This window comes from Boleophthalmus pectinirostris, unplaced genomic scaffold, assembly GCF_026225935.1.
Source record: "Boleophthalmus pectinirostris isolate CB_2022bp ecotype Guang Dong unplaced genomic scaffold, ASM2622593v1 HiC_scaffold_22, whole genome shotgun sequence".
Taxonomy (NCBI): domain Eukaryota; kingdom Metazoa; phylum Chordata; class Actinopteri; order Gobiiformes; family Gobiidae; genus Boleophthalmus; species Boleophthalmus pectinirostris.
In genome coordinates, this window is record NW_026571190.1 from 4,743,015 (window position 1) to 4,761,366 (window position 18,352).

General features: G+C 39.0%; 2 protein-coding genes across 2 annotated transcripts; both read right to left on the reverse strand.

Moving 5' to 3' along the window:
* Positions 1-5,619: 5,619 nt before the first annotated feature.
* On the reverse strand, positions 5,620-8,490 carry LOC110153536 (uncharacterized). Its single transcript, XM_020917442.2, has 2 exons — positions 8,327-8,490; positions 5,620-7,948 (listed from the first exon to the last, which is right to left on the reverse strand). Exon 2 carries the CDS (start codon positions 7,942-7,944, stop codon positions 6,541-6,543), a length of 1,404 nt encoding a protein of 467 aa, XP_020773101.2. The 5' UTR covers positions 7,945-7,948; positions 8,327-8,490; the 3' UTR covers positions 5,620-6,540.
* A 6,174-nt stretch (positions 8,491-14,664) lies between these two features.
* LOC110153527 (uncharacterized) lies at positions 14,665-18,096 on the reverse strand. The gene is made up of 2 exons (XM_055157772.1): positions 17,937-18,096; positions 14,665-17,000 (listed from the first exon to the last, which is right to left on the reverse strand). The coding sequence occupies exon 2, from the start codon at positions 16,783-16,785 to the stop codon at positions 15,592-15,594; it is 1,194 nt and encodes a 397-aa protein (XP_055013747.1). The 5' UTR covers positions 16,786-17,000; positions 17,937-18,096; the 3' UTR covers positions 14,665-15,591.
* Positions 18,097-18,352: the final 256 nt, after the last annotated feature.

An 18,352-nucleotide genomic window follows, 5' to 3' on the forward strand; every position in this document is an offset into this window, starting at 1 on the left:
ACTGCCACATTTGGCTGAAGTTTGTCTAACAAAAGTGCACAAATGCGTCTGTGTTTGTCACGATGTGCGTTTGGTTTGGTAAACGTGCAGAGGCTGGTAAATATCACTGCAAAACCAGAAAAGAATGTAACTCCAGTTTGGAACTTTAAAAAACAGGTTTAAAAATCTTACCTACTTCCTTCACTTTTTTCACAGTTTTGTGTAAAGTGCCAGAGGAAGTTCTCTTAAAGAAGAGGTTCTCAAACTGTGGGTGAGGGTCCAAAAAAGGGGCACAGAGTGTTTCAGTGCAGTTTGTTTGGCTTTGGATTAGGTAGATCATTTTGACTTGGTGATTTTGTAAGTAGCTCGCATGATGAAAAAGTGTGAGCACATCTGTTTTAGACTTTATTGATCCACAAGGGAAATGACTCAGACACAAGAGCTCACACATCACATTATATTATTCAATTCAATTCAATCTTTATTAAGAACACGTGATATCTGGTTCATAGTATTAAAAAGAAAATAGTAAGAATAAAAAGTTAAATACAGTGCATGTTATAATGTTTACAGACAAGAGCGCCAGTGTCTCCACAGCTCAGAGGTGAATCTGACAGAGCTCCTCACAGGACACACTAGAGCTTCAGTGATTTGATTACTCAAAATCATTGCTCTACACATAAATGAATAAATACAACACCTGATTATGACAGCACAGTTTCTCACATCACAATTTACAAACATTTCACTGACGCTACAAAACCCCGGCACTTTCAGTCATATTCTCAAAGAGTCGTTATACGCCACTGTCAAACTCTGCAAACTCTTTGTCTTGTAGTTGCGCCAAAGATGTGCAGTGTACAAGGGTAAGCAAAAACAATTAAAAAGTGCAATTTTGACATCACTGGAGCACATGGAGAACATGCGGACAAACATATTGGTCTGACCATAAAGCTCACACTGCTGCCTGTACATGTCTCTATCATCTGAGAGGTCACTGGTGACATAATGCCCAAGATATTTGACCTCATCTGTGAGTTGGAGGGCACTCCCACATAGAGAGAAAACAGGAAAGGATAGCTTTTTGTCCTCTTTTGTTTTAACAATCATAATGTCACTTTTCAGAGCATTGTCCTTAATATTATATTCAAAGACAAATTGAGAACAGATATTTAAAAGCTGCTGCAGACCTGCACTGTAAGGGCACAACAGTACTAGATCATCTGCATACATTAACCCTCTCAGGCTCAAATAAAATTTTAGTATCAGGAAAAATCTGATATTTGGGGAAAATGATCATATGGGGCAGTAATATACAATCCTGACTTTTTTTTGAGAGACCTTCACATCCAATGTGTTCTGGGATGTTGCAGATTTGCAGCATTGGTCTGGTGTGGTAAATTAACACTGAAGACTGAAAATGATATGAATGCTAACTTTATGTGTAAACCACTTTTCATAACAATGAAAACAAAAAGCACAGAGTAACAGCTTTACAGTGGCAGAACAACATCACTTTTTCACGTGGTTCTCCAAGAAACAATTTTAATCCTTTGTAAACAACAAAAGTACTTTGCACTTCTGGCAGGTCGTTTGTGTGTAGCCATTCTTACACAGTCTGTATCATCCATGTTTATCAGCACGGATGGGAAACAAGGCTCCTGAGTTAAAAAAAAGCTAATAAAATATGGATTTGGAGTAAGTAGGTAACTGGCATTTAGCTGTTGCAAATCTGCAACGCCTGCCTGGAGAGGGTTAAATAGTTATACAGCTAATCACCAGCAAAACATCCAGTTTTACATTCATTCAGCTGCACAGACAGGTCATCAACATAGATATTAAACAGAAGGGGAGACAGGATTCCACCCACTATTACAATAACACAGAGAAAAAAATAAATACAAAATTGGTAATAAACTTCTAAATAAGTAGCATGAAAACATAAATTACATAAACATATATACAATAAGTAAAAAAACAAATATTGTAATGTAAATACAGTATATCACAGTTAGAAACAAGAGCTCATGACATCACAAGGTGGGACAGAGCATTTTGACTTTTGGAGATGTAGACAGACTAATACTGCAGGATTATTCCAACATGTGAATGAAACAAAACACAACTCTAGACGTGTTTTTGATGAGGTAACAGCATTATAACATGACTTAAAGCTCACAGGAGTAAGTTTTACGTAATATAGGACCTTTAAATAAATAGATCCTTTAAGAAGATTACACTTTTTTTCTAAGTATACAGACTACATAGACCAGTATTTTACATGTTCATTGTAAATGGCAATACTGATTTAAAACAACTTAAAATGGAACCAAACTGTGTATATGGTGTTTTTATCACATTATCCACTGTCTCTTGTTATTTTTGGACAAACTTATTTTAGTGCAAACTTAACCTGATTCATCAGCCGGTTTCACTTAGTGGAAACCGTCTGACCGCGCAGCGTTAGGATCCAATCTTTCGACGGTAGGCGGGTACTTTTAACCTACAGACAGAGGTGGGACAAAGTGGTTGTTTTGCAAGTCTCAAGTAAGTCTCGACCTCAAGTCCGAGTCAAGTCCAAGTCGAGTCTCGAGTCGCTGGTCCATAAATTCAAATCAATTCCAAGTCGTCTGATTTGAGCTTCAAGTCATTTCAAGTCTTTAAACTAAAGTACCAAATATAGCTTAGATGTTTTGCAATTTTTATGAATTTAAACTAAATTGTAATGAAAATGTAGGGGTGAAACGATATCCAAGTCTCACGATACGATATTGTCACGGTATGAACCTCACAGTAGGATATTTATTGATATCGTGGGAAAGCTCATGATATGATGTGGAGGCTCAAGATTAGGAATGTAACAATATCCAAATCTCTCGGTACGATATTTTTACGATTTATATCTCACTGTACGATACCACACAGTTTAATTTAATTCCTTGATTTAGATTTAGATTCTAATTTGAGTGCACACATTTTAGTTAATATACGTTTGATTTACTTACACTTGTTGTTTTTGTTTTTTGAGCACCGGACGGAGGACCCTTGGGAGAGACCGTCAAGGACTCAACAAGTATAATATTTTCCGTATTATAATTATTTGCCTTTTTGTTACTTTGATTAAGTTAGTAGCAGTGTTGCCATAGTGACTTTGAAATAGTAATCTGACTACTGACTACTTGCTTTTAGAAGTAACTAACTTAGATTACAAGTTACTTTATTAGTTACTTTCAGGAGCGGCTGATCCCCCACCTTTTGAGGCTGTTTGTATTTCCAGCTGCAAAAGTCGTACCTCTCTCCCTCCATTGTTTACATCTGACTCGTGGCGGAGTGGAGACGACGTAACATCATAGGAAACGTGTCACCAGAGACGATTTATACGATCTTCGGAGTCACATAATCCACGTCGCCAAAAAATAAAAATAAATAAAATAACCCACGTCACCCTGAAACGCAAGAATAGTAACGCACAGTGTGTTAGATAAGTAACTACGGGTTTGGAAATAGCACTGCGTTAGATGACTCGTTAGTGAAAAAAGTAGTCAGACTACAGTAATGCGTTATATGTAAGTTCACACTGCAGGGCTTAATGCTTAATTCCGAATTTTTTGTGAAATCCAATGTTTTTGCGAGGTCGTTCACATTTCCAATTAAATGTGACTTGTATGTGACTCCAGTGTGAACATTAAATGGCCCAAAAGTGTCCCGCATGTGACTGGAGACACGACGACGTCAACCACAGCGAGCGTGATCTGTGTTTACAGTTGTCCAAACATGGAGGCAGCATTGAGCACCTGGAGATTTTAAAGTTCCTCTCGTACCGGAGCCAGAACATGAACAACTTACTTGTTTTAAGGAGGAGATTGAGAAGGAGAAGGACGAAGTTTTTGGCCGTGGTGTTTTGTGGGGCAGCGGCAGCGACGTCCGTTGAAATGAACATGTGGATGTGGAGACGGAGCCAAGAGTGGTGAGTGGTGATGTGCTTCACTTCAGTGACATGGAGTTCATTAACAATTTTCACCTACTTCAGTGCAGAATAGTGACGTTTGTGGCTTGTTGATAACGTGTAGGTGGATGAATGCGCTGAGGCCACAGGTGTCAAACATAAGGCCCGGGGGCCAGATCCGGCCCTCCAAGACCTTTAATCTGGCCCTCGGCTGACTTTTCTACTAAAATATTTTTATTGTATTTTCTATTAAAATATTGGTAATTTTCTGTGGTGCTTATCATAGCAGCATCTCCAGCGCCTCTGTGCGTGGCCCCTCCCACCAGAGCAGCACAAATGAAGACTTGGCTCTTTCCAAACGCTCTTAAAGGACGATCGTTTTGACTGTTGATCGTAACACCCTCATCAGAAAAATGTCAAAAATGAGAAAAGTGGAGCCGAGTGCAGGATTTTACAAGAAAAACTGACTTATTCCTATTTACATACAAGTTATTTTTAAAACATTGTGTTGAAATTGCATTTTTCTTAAAGTTTCATGTTGTTCATAATATTATAATATTTTGTAAAAAAAAAAAAAAAAAAGAGTTCATCAATTAAAAAAGATTTCTGTAATAGATTTGTGTTTCTCTTCAGAAATATTTGAACGTATTTTAGTTTTCTGATCCGGCTCCTTTGGGATCAAAGTAAGTTGGATACGGCCCCCGGACCAAAATGAGTTTGACATCTCTGGCTTAGGCCATTCAGAATGAAGTCACATGTCAAAAGATCAGATATGTATCAGTTTCAGGAGCACATATCCAAGTGGCCTGGGTCGCATTTGAAAAAATTGGATCTGTGTCATTCAGACTGTCATTAAAACATCAGATACAGGAACATAGGGGCCAAAAAATCAGATTTGGGTCACTTCAGGCTGCAGTGTGAACATAGCAGCGCGTTAGTGTTCAGTGTAATTCCTCCCTCTTGTGTTCAGCTTTAGTTGGTTCTCATGTATTTAAACACCTCTGTTCCTTTGTCTGGTTGGGTTTGTTTTGTTCTGTTCAGTTTGATTTTGAGTTACCCCAGTTGGGCCCGGCTTTTTTTGTTAATAATTTGCCTAATTTGAGCATTTCTTATATTATATCTTTTTTGACTTTATTAAATTAAACTTATTTTTATACCTTGTCTTTGCCTTTCTGTTTGGTCCACTACACTGGTTATGGTTCACTGTATATAACAATATTTATCTATGAATTCAGTTACTGTTAATAATTCACAGTTTTTATTGTAAATGTTATGATGTGGAAGTTATTGGTCACATTACCCCACAGTCTCACACCAGAGCGTGCCTAACTCCAACTTCTTCAAATCTAACCTGCTCACTCAGCACACCTATGGGGAGACGCTGCAACCAGACTGTGTCTGTGTCTGTGCTGCATTATTGGGGACGTGTATCGATATTACCCTAACTGTGTTTTAATTTGCTCCGTTAAACTTCAATCCAAAAATGATTCTATCTACCTACTCTACAACTGTGAAGAGTGCTAAAGAAATTCTATTTAAATAAAGAGTTTGAAAATGATAAGAGTGACAAATGTAAAATATAAATCCATAGTCATGATGTAAAGACACAGCCAACAGATCTGAGAGCCTCCTACTGCTAAAACTGTTGTCAGAGAATTGTTCATAAATGTATCAGAACCTCCACATTTCAGGATAATCATATTTTTGTCTTTTTATTGCAATCACAGCAGAACATTCCACATAATCTACATGCACTGGTGAGTACAACATAAAATACACTTGACTTTTATTACATGAAGCACATTTTAGGAACATAAAGTAAAATCCACAAATCAAAATAAAATCCAACATCATTACCTAACACTGATGGTGCATCATTTACATTACTAGTGGTGAATTTTAAATTTGACATGAACACAAAATAAACTAAAAAATACTTGATTACTGAATAAAACCATTGGATTATGATTAAAATGTATTCACATATTTCCAACACCTTTCCAAATGTCTCAGAGTAACATACTGCTTTTTCTCTGCATTTAAAGCTGCACTATGGAACTTTTCTGGTGGTTAAAATAAGCACATCATTGACTGCATTATTCTTTTTAAATGTAGAAAGAGTTAAAAGATTCTTCCCACATCTCAAACTAATATTACATTTTCAATGATTTTCATTTTTATACAAAGAGTCAAAACATCACACTTTACACAAAACACTTGAGAAATAGAGTTTTGTATAGTTTCACATGGAGAATGGAACCTCATTGGTATTATTAATTGCATGAGTGGAGTGGGGATGGGTTATATTAATCTGTTTCATTGATTAAAAAAGTAAAAAATGCAAATTTCAATGGCAAGAACCACGCGACAATAATGATATACGATAAGTTGATGTTGTATAGATGTGATGGCTGGGAGGACAGGGGCGGACTGATTGTTTGATTGATTGTTTGATTGATATAAATAGGGCTTCTGAATGAATTTAAGGTGTGGTTGAGCTGTAGTTTGCTGGAGAGCAGCAGGGGGAGGCTGAGGCCTGGTCCTGTGCCTGAATCTCAATCAGATTAACTACACTAAAAGATCTGTATGTATATGTGGATATTCTGGAGAATATCTCACTGTGGCCACCCTGGAGTTCTTGCATTTTCATTATAGTCTTCAATCATAAACCGCGCTTGGAGTCCTGGAGAAACTACTGTACCAGTGCAGTACTCAAAAGTCTTATACTCATCAGAATCAGAGCCTTGTTTAAAGTTCTTCACCCACTGCCACTGCTTGCTATAGTAATTATCTGTGTCATCTCTATCAGACTCATACAGTGCTACCCATGAGTTAGGAAACCTGGACTTCCACTCATCACAATCATCTATATACAGACGGAAACAGCTGTAGCCATTTCTAACAAAGAGCTGCAGTTTGGCAAAGTTGTAGTTTTGAATTGGAACTGCGTGTGGACTTTGAAAATCTTTCCCTCTGCAGATCTCACCCTTCACTGTTGAATAGAACCAACCAGATTCATATTTGTGCAACCTCAAATGAAGCCCCTCATCCAGTGATACATCAGTTGCATAACTGCCCTCAGTGCTTCTAAGTTTTATGTATACTTTTCTTTCCTGTTTCATCTGGTTGTTGATGAGCAGTAGAAGGGCACCTTCATCTATGTAGTGTTGAGGAACATTTCTCCACACAACATTGGCATATCCATTGTATCCAGTCACCACATCAACATAAATCTGTTGTAACTCACAGGTTTGCCACTCAGATCTGGAAAACGCAGTGCCATAACTGCGGTTACTCCTTTTAAAATGTTTGATCAATAACATAAGCAGCCCTAGAGGAGCTTGCTCTCTCCCCCATCTTCTTATAATCTCATCTAACTGCCTGTTATCTATGTTCTGGTTGTACTGGTCCCTCAGCCTCTGCAGTGCCGCCACATCGTCGCTGAATGAAAACTGTTTGAGTTCTCTGAGCAGCTCAGGGTTTATTTCAAAGGTGCGAGCTGGGTCATACGCAGTATTTCTTGGAGTGAACCTGTCCCATTCATAATGTTGGGTGAGATAAGTTTGTTGGATGCGCGAGTTATATTGGTTTAGGCAAAGGAGAATACGAGCTCTGTTCGTGTTGTGGGTGTTCAAACCTTTGGGTTTGCAGACATATGAAGGAACTTTCTTGGAGCTGCTGCATGTGTTAGGCCTATTATTATTATTATTATTAAACATAAAATTACCTATAGTGTAGTACCTGCAACCTATAGGCAGAAGGTCCAGCAAATCTTCTTTGTTTCTGTAATAATGGGAACCATAATCCGTAGTTGGGTCAAAATCTGGATCTGGATAGACATTGTTGTTATTGTCGATAGAAACGTGGTTCGCGAGCAGGTGAAGTAGAAGGATGTTGTGCTCAGGAATAGGGTTCAGATCATCAGTAGAATTGAGCTTTGGAAACGTCTTTGCACCAAAGACACAGCTCAGTGCTGCCAGAGTGAGGAGCCAGACGAGGATGGCTCTGCATCTCTTCATTGTTCTGTTCACAAAAGAAAACAGGAAAAAACGTCATTTAAAAAGTACCAGCTTCCAGTTCCAACTAACTGTGACAAACTCCAACTGAACACTCCTCATGTGTGCTCTCTGTTCTGTAGGTACTGAAGCTTTAACTGTTCTCAGTCTTGGACTGGTAATCTGCACTACGGGTGACTGGGCTGGTCCACCTCAGACCACAATTGAATAAATGTGATAAATCAGTTACACACCTCATATCTGCCCACATAGTTAGGTCGTGTTTATGCTATTTAAAATCCAAATCTTACACAGTTCCTTTAATAAAATACCAGTTTCTCAGAGATCTTGTACATTTGTTAAAATAGCTTCAGGTGACAGTCTGTAAACATGAAGAGGTGCTCACCGTCGGAAGTGAAGATGTTGTTTGGAGACAGATGTTCAGACTGCAGCAGATTCCACACAGACAGGAGCCACTCGACAAAGTCCAGGTCCTCAATGTGCTGTGGTCCAACTCCAACCAGATGAGACGAGGACAGTCACAGGACACACTAGTCTGTGCATGTGTGACCACTGCAGGAGAGTACAGTCTGTGAAGCTGTCACCAACGCATTTATAAGGCCCAACAAGTGACTGTGGATAGAGGAGGAGACTTGGAGGAAAGATTTCTTAGAAATCCTGAATATGAGGTACAGTGAAGAAGTTTTTAAAAGAACAGAAATGTGTACAGAAGTGAGAGTTGATCATCAGCATTTTAGCAGCTCATCCTGAAACCAAAGAAAGAGGAACAGAAGAAACACTGGCTTGGAGTTTTCTATGTTTGAGAAATGTATTTTTATAAACCCAAAAATCACAACAGAAGTTCAAGCAGTTGAAGACTCACAGGATAAATGAGTTAACATCATATCATGAGATTTGAACAAACTGAAGTGCAGCATGAGCGGTCCGTCCTCCGCACACTTGGTTCTTCTCAGGAGAAAGTGCTTCTCAGGCCGAGGCTCCTAACACCTCTTCCCGCTCCAACTCATCTGAGCCCAGACTCCTGAACCAGAGCAGTTCCCCGCTGGTTCAGGAGTCTGGGTTCAGATCTAGTCTGACTGTAGCATTTCTCACACTAGGCTAAATGCAGGTCATTTTATGAGATGAATCAATTGAATAGACTATTGTCATATTAGGCTAATTAATACCCTAAAATAACAAATGTTAGAAGTTTAGATTGTGATATTGCTGAAAAACACAATTTCTGGCATTAAAAAGGAAAGATTGAGAGAGATTGTCTAATATCACAGAGAAGCCCATGGAAAGAAGTTTGGCGTCTCTCTCCCCAGTTTGTGCGGACAGACGAACAGCAGCACCAGGGAACACAGACACACACCCAGAGCAGGCTAAGGTGCTGGCTATGGACTTGTGAGATGCTACGGGCTTTTTACACCAAATGTGTCAAAAAATGTGGCAGAGGACAACAACATCTTCCAGAGGAAATGTCCCATTTCATCACCAGCTGAAACACCAGTGCAGAGTAAAAATTGAGAGCTTTCCTGTTGTGTTCACCTGGTTCCCTCTGGACACTGCTGTGACGCTGCAGGACACAGACCACAGACACTTTTGGCTCTTCCTCTCTTGTTACTGCAGCAAAACTTAAACTTCTCTAGAGATAAACAAAGTCTCTCTCTTCTGAAACAATTGACAGGGAACAACTTGTAGCAATGAACAGACTCCAGGTGAACTGAATAGTTTATGCTGTTGACAGGGAAAGTAAGTGAAAGGAGTTAACAGAATACTCCCCAGCATCAGTAGAGTAAGGAGGAGCATGGTCTGGGGTTTGTTGCTTTTTTTTTTTTTCTCCACCTCCTGCTTTCCTTATGTTATACTGTATTATTTTTCTTAAAGGTGCACCTGAGATGGCTGCAAGACCTGCATGTCCCTTTTATGGGGGATCAATAAAGTATTTATCTGTCTGTCTGTCTATCAGACTCCTAAGGCAGCTTAGCTCAGATTGTGGTTTTTATTTCTGTTTCTCAGTGGCCTGGTCATTTCAAAGAGCATCGTTTTAAGCCTGGTCTTTTGTTGGGTTTGGATCACACAAGAATGATCTGGTCTAAATAGACTTAAAAATGTTCACTTTTGTGGTACAGTCCACAAGACAGAGGTACAGAGATGAGTCTTGACTTGATAAAACAAACTAAGACTTGGGACTTGAGGCCTGTGACTTGAGAAGACTTGATGCTTCTCCTAAAAATAAATATGTTTTTAGAAAACATTTTTCTCTGTTCAGTTGATGCATGCAGCGCTTAATTTTACAGGAACAAACTGGAACATGTCCCTCCCACTTCTCTATTTGTTACTTTGGATGTAACTGAAGTACTGTGATACTCAAAAGTACTACAGTAATAAACAGTACAATACAGTAAAACAAAGAGAGTTACATAGAACATAATCCTTCCATTTCAGTGAAGACTACATGACAAATTAACTGTTATTTAACACTTTTAAATCTGAATTCTTTCTATTCTGACTGTAATGATTCACATTGAGATCGTGTCAAGACATTTAAAAAGGAAAAAAAAAAAAGCTTTTTATAAATACTCATATATAAATATACCATGACTTTTTAAGTACAATTTAGTTTAAAATTCATATAAATTGCAGAAATCCAAGCTTATATTTGGTCCTTTGGTTTAAAGACTTGAAATGACTTGAAGCTCAAAGCAGACGACTTGGACTTGACTTATGGATCAGTGACTCGAGACTCGACTTGGACTTGCCTGTATTTGACTTGGGACTTGACTCAGACTTTAGGTCAAAGACTTGAGACTTAATTGAGACTTGCAAAACAACAACTTGGTCCCACCTCTGCCAAAAGAGCTCAGGTCAGTGCAGCCATGGCACAGTAAAGGGAAGAGCCCACTGCATTCACACCTCAATTCAACACGATACAACTCTGTACAAGTTAGTCTGCAGTACATTATCTATGTACAACCAATTTTTTAGCCTGGTCATCTAGATAAAATTTTTTATACAATTGAACAGACATACAATTTATAGGACTTTTAAGCATAGACAGACGTTATTTTGGGGTAAATAATTGTCGAGGCACAGAGGCAGAAGGCCCTAAAAATACAAATAGACTACAATCTCGCTCGCCGGCATTTGTAACCATAAATGTTGTTTAACAAGTCCACCCCGGAGGGAACAGGGAACTTATAACTAAAGGCAATGCAGCTAAGTATAAAGGGACAGGACATGAAATAGAAAAAAGTACAGTTTTATTAAGATAATGACAGTATTTATTGACAGTAAAAAAAAGCAGCTTCAATACACACAACAGCCTGAATTAAAAAAACAACAACTTTGATTCACAGTTTGAGCCCTTAAAATGTTTGTTTGGATTTGTTTGGCAAATGAACAAGTAAGAATCACATAATACTCACGAGTGGAACACGCAACACAAGGCACAGTCACCAGGCTTTAGGCCCAAGAGACGTGATTTAGAGCAAAATTAAGACTTGGGGCCCGATCTTGCCCCTGATCTTAGCACTAGCACTAGCATTAAGGAGTGGGCATGTCCGGGTGGGGCTGGACTTTGCTGCTGGAGGCTGGAGTGGGATGGTACAAATATGTGAGGACATCTGAACCAATCTGTGACCGCTGTGGTGTTTAAAAGCGCTGCCCGTGTGGGTAAAGTCTGTAATCTTTGCGTCATTATCAGACAGCAAAGAGGAGTGTGGCAAAAAGTTATAAATGTGACAATAAAACTGCTCCGAAGACCCACGATGCAAGTACACACCAGCAGAGGCATCGGGAATATAGAATTTTGGAAAGACTGTGACAGAACTGGTGGCACACATCAACCTTCTATAGTTTTCTGTGCGTTTGTTTTCTTCCCGGTGCCGCTACCACCAACTCGCCTCAGGTACAAGTGTCCACCACCACTGCTCCTGCTGACCACTCACACTCTCATCTCTCGAGTCCACTGCCTTTGGTCCCACACAGGTGGAAGTCTCATGGATTATAGAATACGTTTATTGTCATATAAATGTTTCTGACGTTACTGGTTTGTGCTTAGACATAGATTAAACCAGGGTTGCTCAATACATCGATCCCGATCTACCAGTCGATCGCCAAAGTCGTGTGGGTTGATCGGCGTGTCTTAGTACTCTTCTCAGACTCGATCACGTTTGGACTCGGTCTTGTCTCTCACTCAAGGTCTGACACTCAACAAGTGTGATCATATTTCATTCCGGCCGCTGCTGTTGGTAATAAACTTGTAGCGGGTGCAGGAGCGTGTGGGGCGTCTCAGTGCAGCCTGTGTGCTCATTTGAAACCCGCGGAGACTCTACGGCGCATCACAAACACACACGCTCCCTATGCACGACTCGTCTGCAACAGCGTGTGCCCTCGTGTACCAGCGTGCATCACAGGACAGGTTCAACTTCCTAAACATCCTACCTGTCCATCTGCCTCACGTCAGCACGCCGCCCCTCGCCTTTTCACGCTCTCGCTCCTTCCTGCGTACAGCGAACACAAGCCCCTCCCACAGTGCGGCTGATTAGAAGAACAAGACCAAACGTGAAGCAAAAACCAGTCTAAATTTATGTTCCAGTGTTGGCACAAAGCAGGTCTACAGCATAGAGCGGATCTACAGAACAGACCTACTGCCACATTTGGCTGAAGTTTGTCTAACAAAAGTTCACAAATGCATCTGTGTTTGTCACAATGTGCGTTTGGTTTGGTAAACGTGCAGAGGCTGGTAAATATCACTGCAAAACCAGAAAAGAATGCAACTCCAGTTTGGAACTTTAAAAAACAGGTTTAAAAATCTTCCTTCCCTTTTTTCACAGTTTTGTGTAAAGTGCCAGAGGAAGTTCTCTTAAAGAAGAGGTTCTCAAACTGTGGATGAGGGTCCAAAAAAGGGGCACAGAGTGTTTCAGTGCAGTTTGCTTGGCTTTGGATTAGATAGATCATTTTGACTTGGTGATTTTGTAAGTAGCGCTGAAAAAAGTGTGAGCATCCCTGACCTAGACTATTCCCTATCAGAAATACATTTCTTAGATTTAAATATTTATAAGGACCTTGATGGGGATTTACATAGCACAATTTTCTTTGAAAATAAATGCCCAAGATATGAGTTGTAGATTCAAAAACAGAGGTTACACAGATAGCATTGTGTCCTCAGCCCATAATTGAGCCAAAAATCTTAATAGAGAAGAACTACTGGCTCAGAAACCAAAGAAAAATGTGCATCCTAACCAAGTGTACTTTGTAACTGAATATGGCACTGAAGCAAACCGAATCAAACAAAATAATCAAACAGAACTGGAGTATATTAAGAAGTGACAGTATCCTAAGAGACGCTCTCCCAGAGACCCCCACCATCAGCTTTAGAAAAGCCCCAACGCTCAGTGATAGACTGGTGAACAGTTATCTCCCTCCATCCAAACAAAAGACATGACTGGACACTAAGGCTGGTTGCTACAGATGTGGTAACTGTACTTATTGTGAACATGTACAACAGACTAACTCCTTCATGGACATTCACTCAGGTCAAAGTTTTGATATTAGGACATTCATTAATTGAATACACTTACGTAGTGTACAGAGTTGAATGCCCATGTGGTCATTTTTACATAGGCCCAACAAAACGCAAACTGAAAAACAGACTGGCTGAACACAAACAGGCTGTAAGGACCTGGAACCCTCTGTATCCTATGGCTGTGCATTACAAAGAAGCCAACCATGACAGCTGTAAAAGCCTGAAAGTCTGTGCTATTGAACATATTAAAGAAACGATAAGAGGAGGAGATAGACTGAAAAAACTATTACAGAGAGAGTCCTACTGGATCTACACTCTCAAGGCCACCCAGTGTCCAGGACTCAATGGAGAGTTAGATTTCTCCCCTTTCCTTTAAAACCACAAACTTTAAATGATTAATCAATTTCTGTTTTACATCTCTGACCCCATGAAACTGTTTAAGACTAGCCCTTTAATATATATATATATATATATATATATATATATATATATATATATATATATATATATATATATATATATATATATATATATATATATATATATATATATATATATATATATGTTCCTTTGTCTGGTTGGGTTTGTTTTGTTCTGTTCAGTTTGATTTTGAGTTACCCCAGTTGGGCCCGGCTTTTTTTGTTAATACTTTGCCTAATTTGAGCATTTCTTATATTATATCTTTTTTGACTTTATTAAATTAAACTTATTTTTATACCTTGTCTTTGCCTTTCTGTTTGGTCCACTACACTGGTTATGGTTCACTGTATATAACAATATTTATCTATGAATTCAGTTACTGTTAATAATTCACAGTTTTTATTGTAAATGTTATGATGTGGAAGTTATTGGTCACATTACCCCCCACAGTCTCACACCAGAGCGTGCCTAACTCCAACTTCTTCAAATCTAACCTGCTCACTCAGCACACCTATGGGGAGACGCTGCAACTAGACTGTGTCTGTGTCTGTGCTGCATTATTGGGGACGTGTATCGATATTACCCTAACTGTGTTTTAATTTGCTCCGTTAAACTTCAATCCAAAAATGATTCTATCTACCTACTCTACAACTGTGAAGAGTGACAAATGTAAAATATAAATCCATAGTCATGATGTAAAGACACAGCCAACAGATCTGAGAGCCTCCTACTGCTAAAACTGTTGTCAGAGAATTGTTCATAAATGTATCAGAACCTCCACATTTCAGGATAATCATATTTTTGTCTTTTTATTGCAATCACAGCAGAACATTCCACATAATCTACATGCACTGGTGAGTACAACATAAAATACACTTGACTTTTATTACATGAAGCACATTTTAGGAACATAAAGTAAAATCCACAAATCAAAATAAAATCCAACATCATTACCTAACACTGATGGTGCATCATTTACATTACTAGTGGTGAATTTTAAATTTGACATGAACACAAAATAAACTAAAAAATACTTGATTACTGAATAAAACCATTGGATTATGATTAAAATGTATTCACATATTTCCAACACCTTTCCAAATGTCTCAGAGTAACATACTGCTTTTTCTCTGCATTTAAAGCTGCACTATGGAACTTTTCTGGTGGTTAAAATAAGCACATCATTGACTGCATTATTCTTTTTAAATGTAGAAAGAGTTAAAAGATTCTTCCCACATCTCAAACTAATATTACATTTTCAATGATTTTCATTTTTATACAAAGAGTCAAAACATCACACTTTACACAAAACACTTGAGAAATAGAGTTTTGTATAGTTTCACATGGAGAATGGAACCTCATTGGTATTATTAATTGCATGAGTGGAGTGGGGATGGGTTATATTAATCTGTTTCATTGATTAAATAAGTAAAAAATGCAAATTTCAATGGCAAGGACCACGCGACAATAATGATATACGATAAGTTGATGTTGTATAGATGTGATGGCTGGGAGGACAGGGGTGGACTGATTGTTTGATTGATTGTTTGATTGATTGATTGATAAATAGGGCTTCTGATTGAATTTAAGGTGTGGTTGAGCTGTAGTTTGCTGGAGAGCAGCAGGGGGAGGCTGAGGCCTGGTCCTGTGCCTGAATCTCAATCAGATTAACTACACTAAAAGATCTGTATGTATATGTGGATATTCTGGAGAATATCTCACTGTGGCCACCCTGGAGTTCTTGCATTTTCATTATAGTCTTCAATCATAAACCGCGCTTGGAGTCCTGGAGAAACTACTGTACCAGTGCAGTACTCAAAAGTCTTATACTCATCAGAATCAGAGCCTTGTTTAAAGTAGGTCACATACTGCCACTGCTTGCTATAGTAATTATCTGTGTTCTCTCTATCAGACTCATACAGTGCTACCCATGAGTTAGGAAACCTGGACTTCCACTCATCACAATCATCTATATACAGACGGAAACAGCTGTAGCCATTTCTAACAAAGAGCTGCAGTTTGGCAAAGTTGTAGTTTTGAATTGGAACTGCGTGTGGACTTTGAAAATCTTTCCCTCTGCAGATCTCATCCTTCACTGTTAAAAGGAACCAACCAGATTCATATTTGTGCAACCTCACCTGAAGCCCCTCATCCAGTGATACATCAGTTGCATAACTGCCCTCAGTGCTTGTAAGTTCTATGTATTCTTTTATTTCCTGTTTCATCTGGTTGTTGATGAGCAGTAGAAGGGCACCTTCATCTATGTAGTGTTGAGGAACATTTCTCCACACAACATTGGCATATCCATTGTATCCAGTCACCACATCAACATAAATCTGTTGTAACTCACAGGTTTGCCACTCAGATGTGGAAAACGCAGTGCCATAACTGCGCTTCATCCTTCTAAAATGTTTGATCAGTGATATAAGCAGCCCTAGAGGAGCTTGCTCTCTCCCCCATGTCTTTATAATCTCATTTAACAGCCTGTTATCTATGTTCTGGTTGTACTGGTCCCTCAGCCTCTGCAGTGCCGCCACATCGTCGTTGAATGAAAACTGTTTGAGTTCTCTGAGCAGCTCGGGGTTTATTTCAAAGGTGCGAGCTGGGTCATACGCAGTATTTAGGGCAGTGCAGTTGTCCCATTCATAATGTTGGGTGAGATAAGTTTTTAGGATGTATTCATCGTTTCCATCTTGGTTTACACAAAGGAGAATGCGAGCTCTGTTCATGTTGGGAGTGTTCAGACCTTTGGGTTTGCAGACATATGAAGGAACTTTCTTGTTGTTTCTGCATGTGTTTGGCCTATTATTAAGCCAGTTAATTATATTTAAAATTACCCATAGTGTAGTAATTGCAACTTTCAGGGGCAGGGTCCAGCAAATTTTCTTTGTTTCTGTAATCATGGGAACCATAATCTTCAGTTGGGTCAAATTTTGGATAGACTTTGTTGTTATTGTCGATAAAAACTTGGTTGGCAAGCAGGTGAAGCAGAAGGATGTTGTGCTCAGGAATAGGGTTCAGATCATCAGTGGAATTGAGCTTTGGAAACTTCTTTGCACCAAAGACACAGCTCAGTGCTGCCAGAGTGAGGAGCCAGACGAGGATGGCTCTGGATCTCTTCATTGTTCTGTTCACAAAATAAAACAGGAAAAAACATCATTTAAAAAGTACCAGCTTCCAGTTCCAACTAACTGTGACAAACTCCAACTGAACACTCCTCATGTGTGCTCTCTGTTCTGTAGGAGCTGAAGCTTTAGCTGTTCTCAGTCTTGGACTGGTAATCTGCACTACGGGCGGCTGGGCTGGTCCACCTCAGACCACAATTGTGTATAGTCACACAAGTGCACTAAAAAAGTGTATTGTTGATGAGCTTTAAATAGTCTCTTAATGAGACAGAGAGGAAATTGAAGAGAAACGATGCCAAATGCTTTTTGCTTAACACTGTGTTAATATCTTTAATGTTAATTAATTAGAAATGTGGAATATAGAAAATAAAATCACAAAGTTAAATCAATAGTTTTCGTATATATTATATTTTCACTGTTTTATCAATTCCACATCATTTAAACTGTCAGTATCAGTAAACGTTATATGTACAGGGCTTTGTAATAAAGTCTATTTTTCACAAACATCTCCAGAGAAACTTTTTTGATGACATAAGAAGATGAAAAGTAAACCAGATGTCCAGAGATCACAGAGTTAAGGCAAAATCTACAAGTTCTATTTAAAATCTCAATTGTACCAGAGTCTAACCTGCACGGCACACATACACTACCAGTCAAAAGTTTAGATTTTACTCCTTTCCACAGTTTATCTCCACACACAAGACGTCAAATATATGAAGCAAGATTGAATAAGTCAGTCACACAGTTGTTATCAGTAAATGCTCTATTTGATTTGAACAGGTTTACCTCATATCTGCCCACATAGTTAGGTCGTGTTTATGCTATTTAAAATCCAAATCTTACACAGTTCCTTTAATAAAATACAAATTTCTCAGAGATCTTGTACATTTGTTAGAATAGCTTCAGGTGAAAGTCTGTAAACATGAAGAGGCGCTCACCGTCAGAAGTGAAGATGTTGTTTGGAGACAGATGTTCAGACTGCAGCAGATTCCACACAGACAGGAGCCACTCGAGGAAGTCCAGGTCCTCAATGTGCTGTGCCTCAATGTGCAGGAGAGTACAGTCTGTGAAGCTGTCACCGACACATTTATAAGGCCCAACAAGTGACTGTGGATAGAGGAGGAGACTTCGTGGAAAAATTTCTTAGAGATCCTGAATATGAGGTACAGTCAAAGGCCGAGGGTTAATAAAGGAATGTAAGGAAGTTAAAAAAAGAACAGAAATGACACAGAGATGCAGTGTGTACAGAAGTGAGAGTCGACCATCAGCTCATCCTGAAACCACGGAAAGAGGAACAGCAGCATCATCTGCTAGATCTGAGAAATCTTATTCAGTTTATTTTTGTAAACCCAAA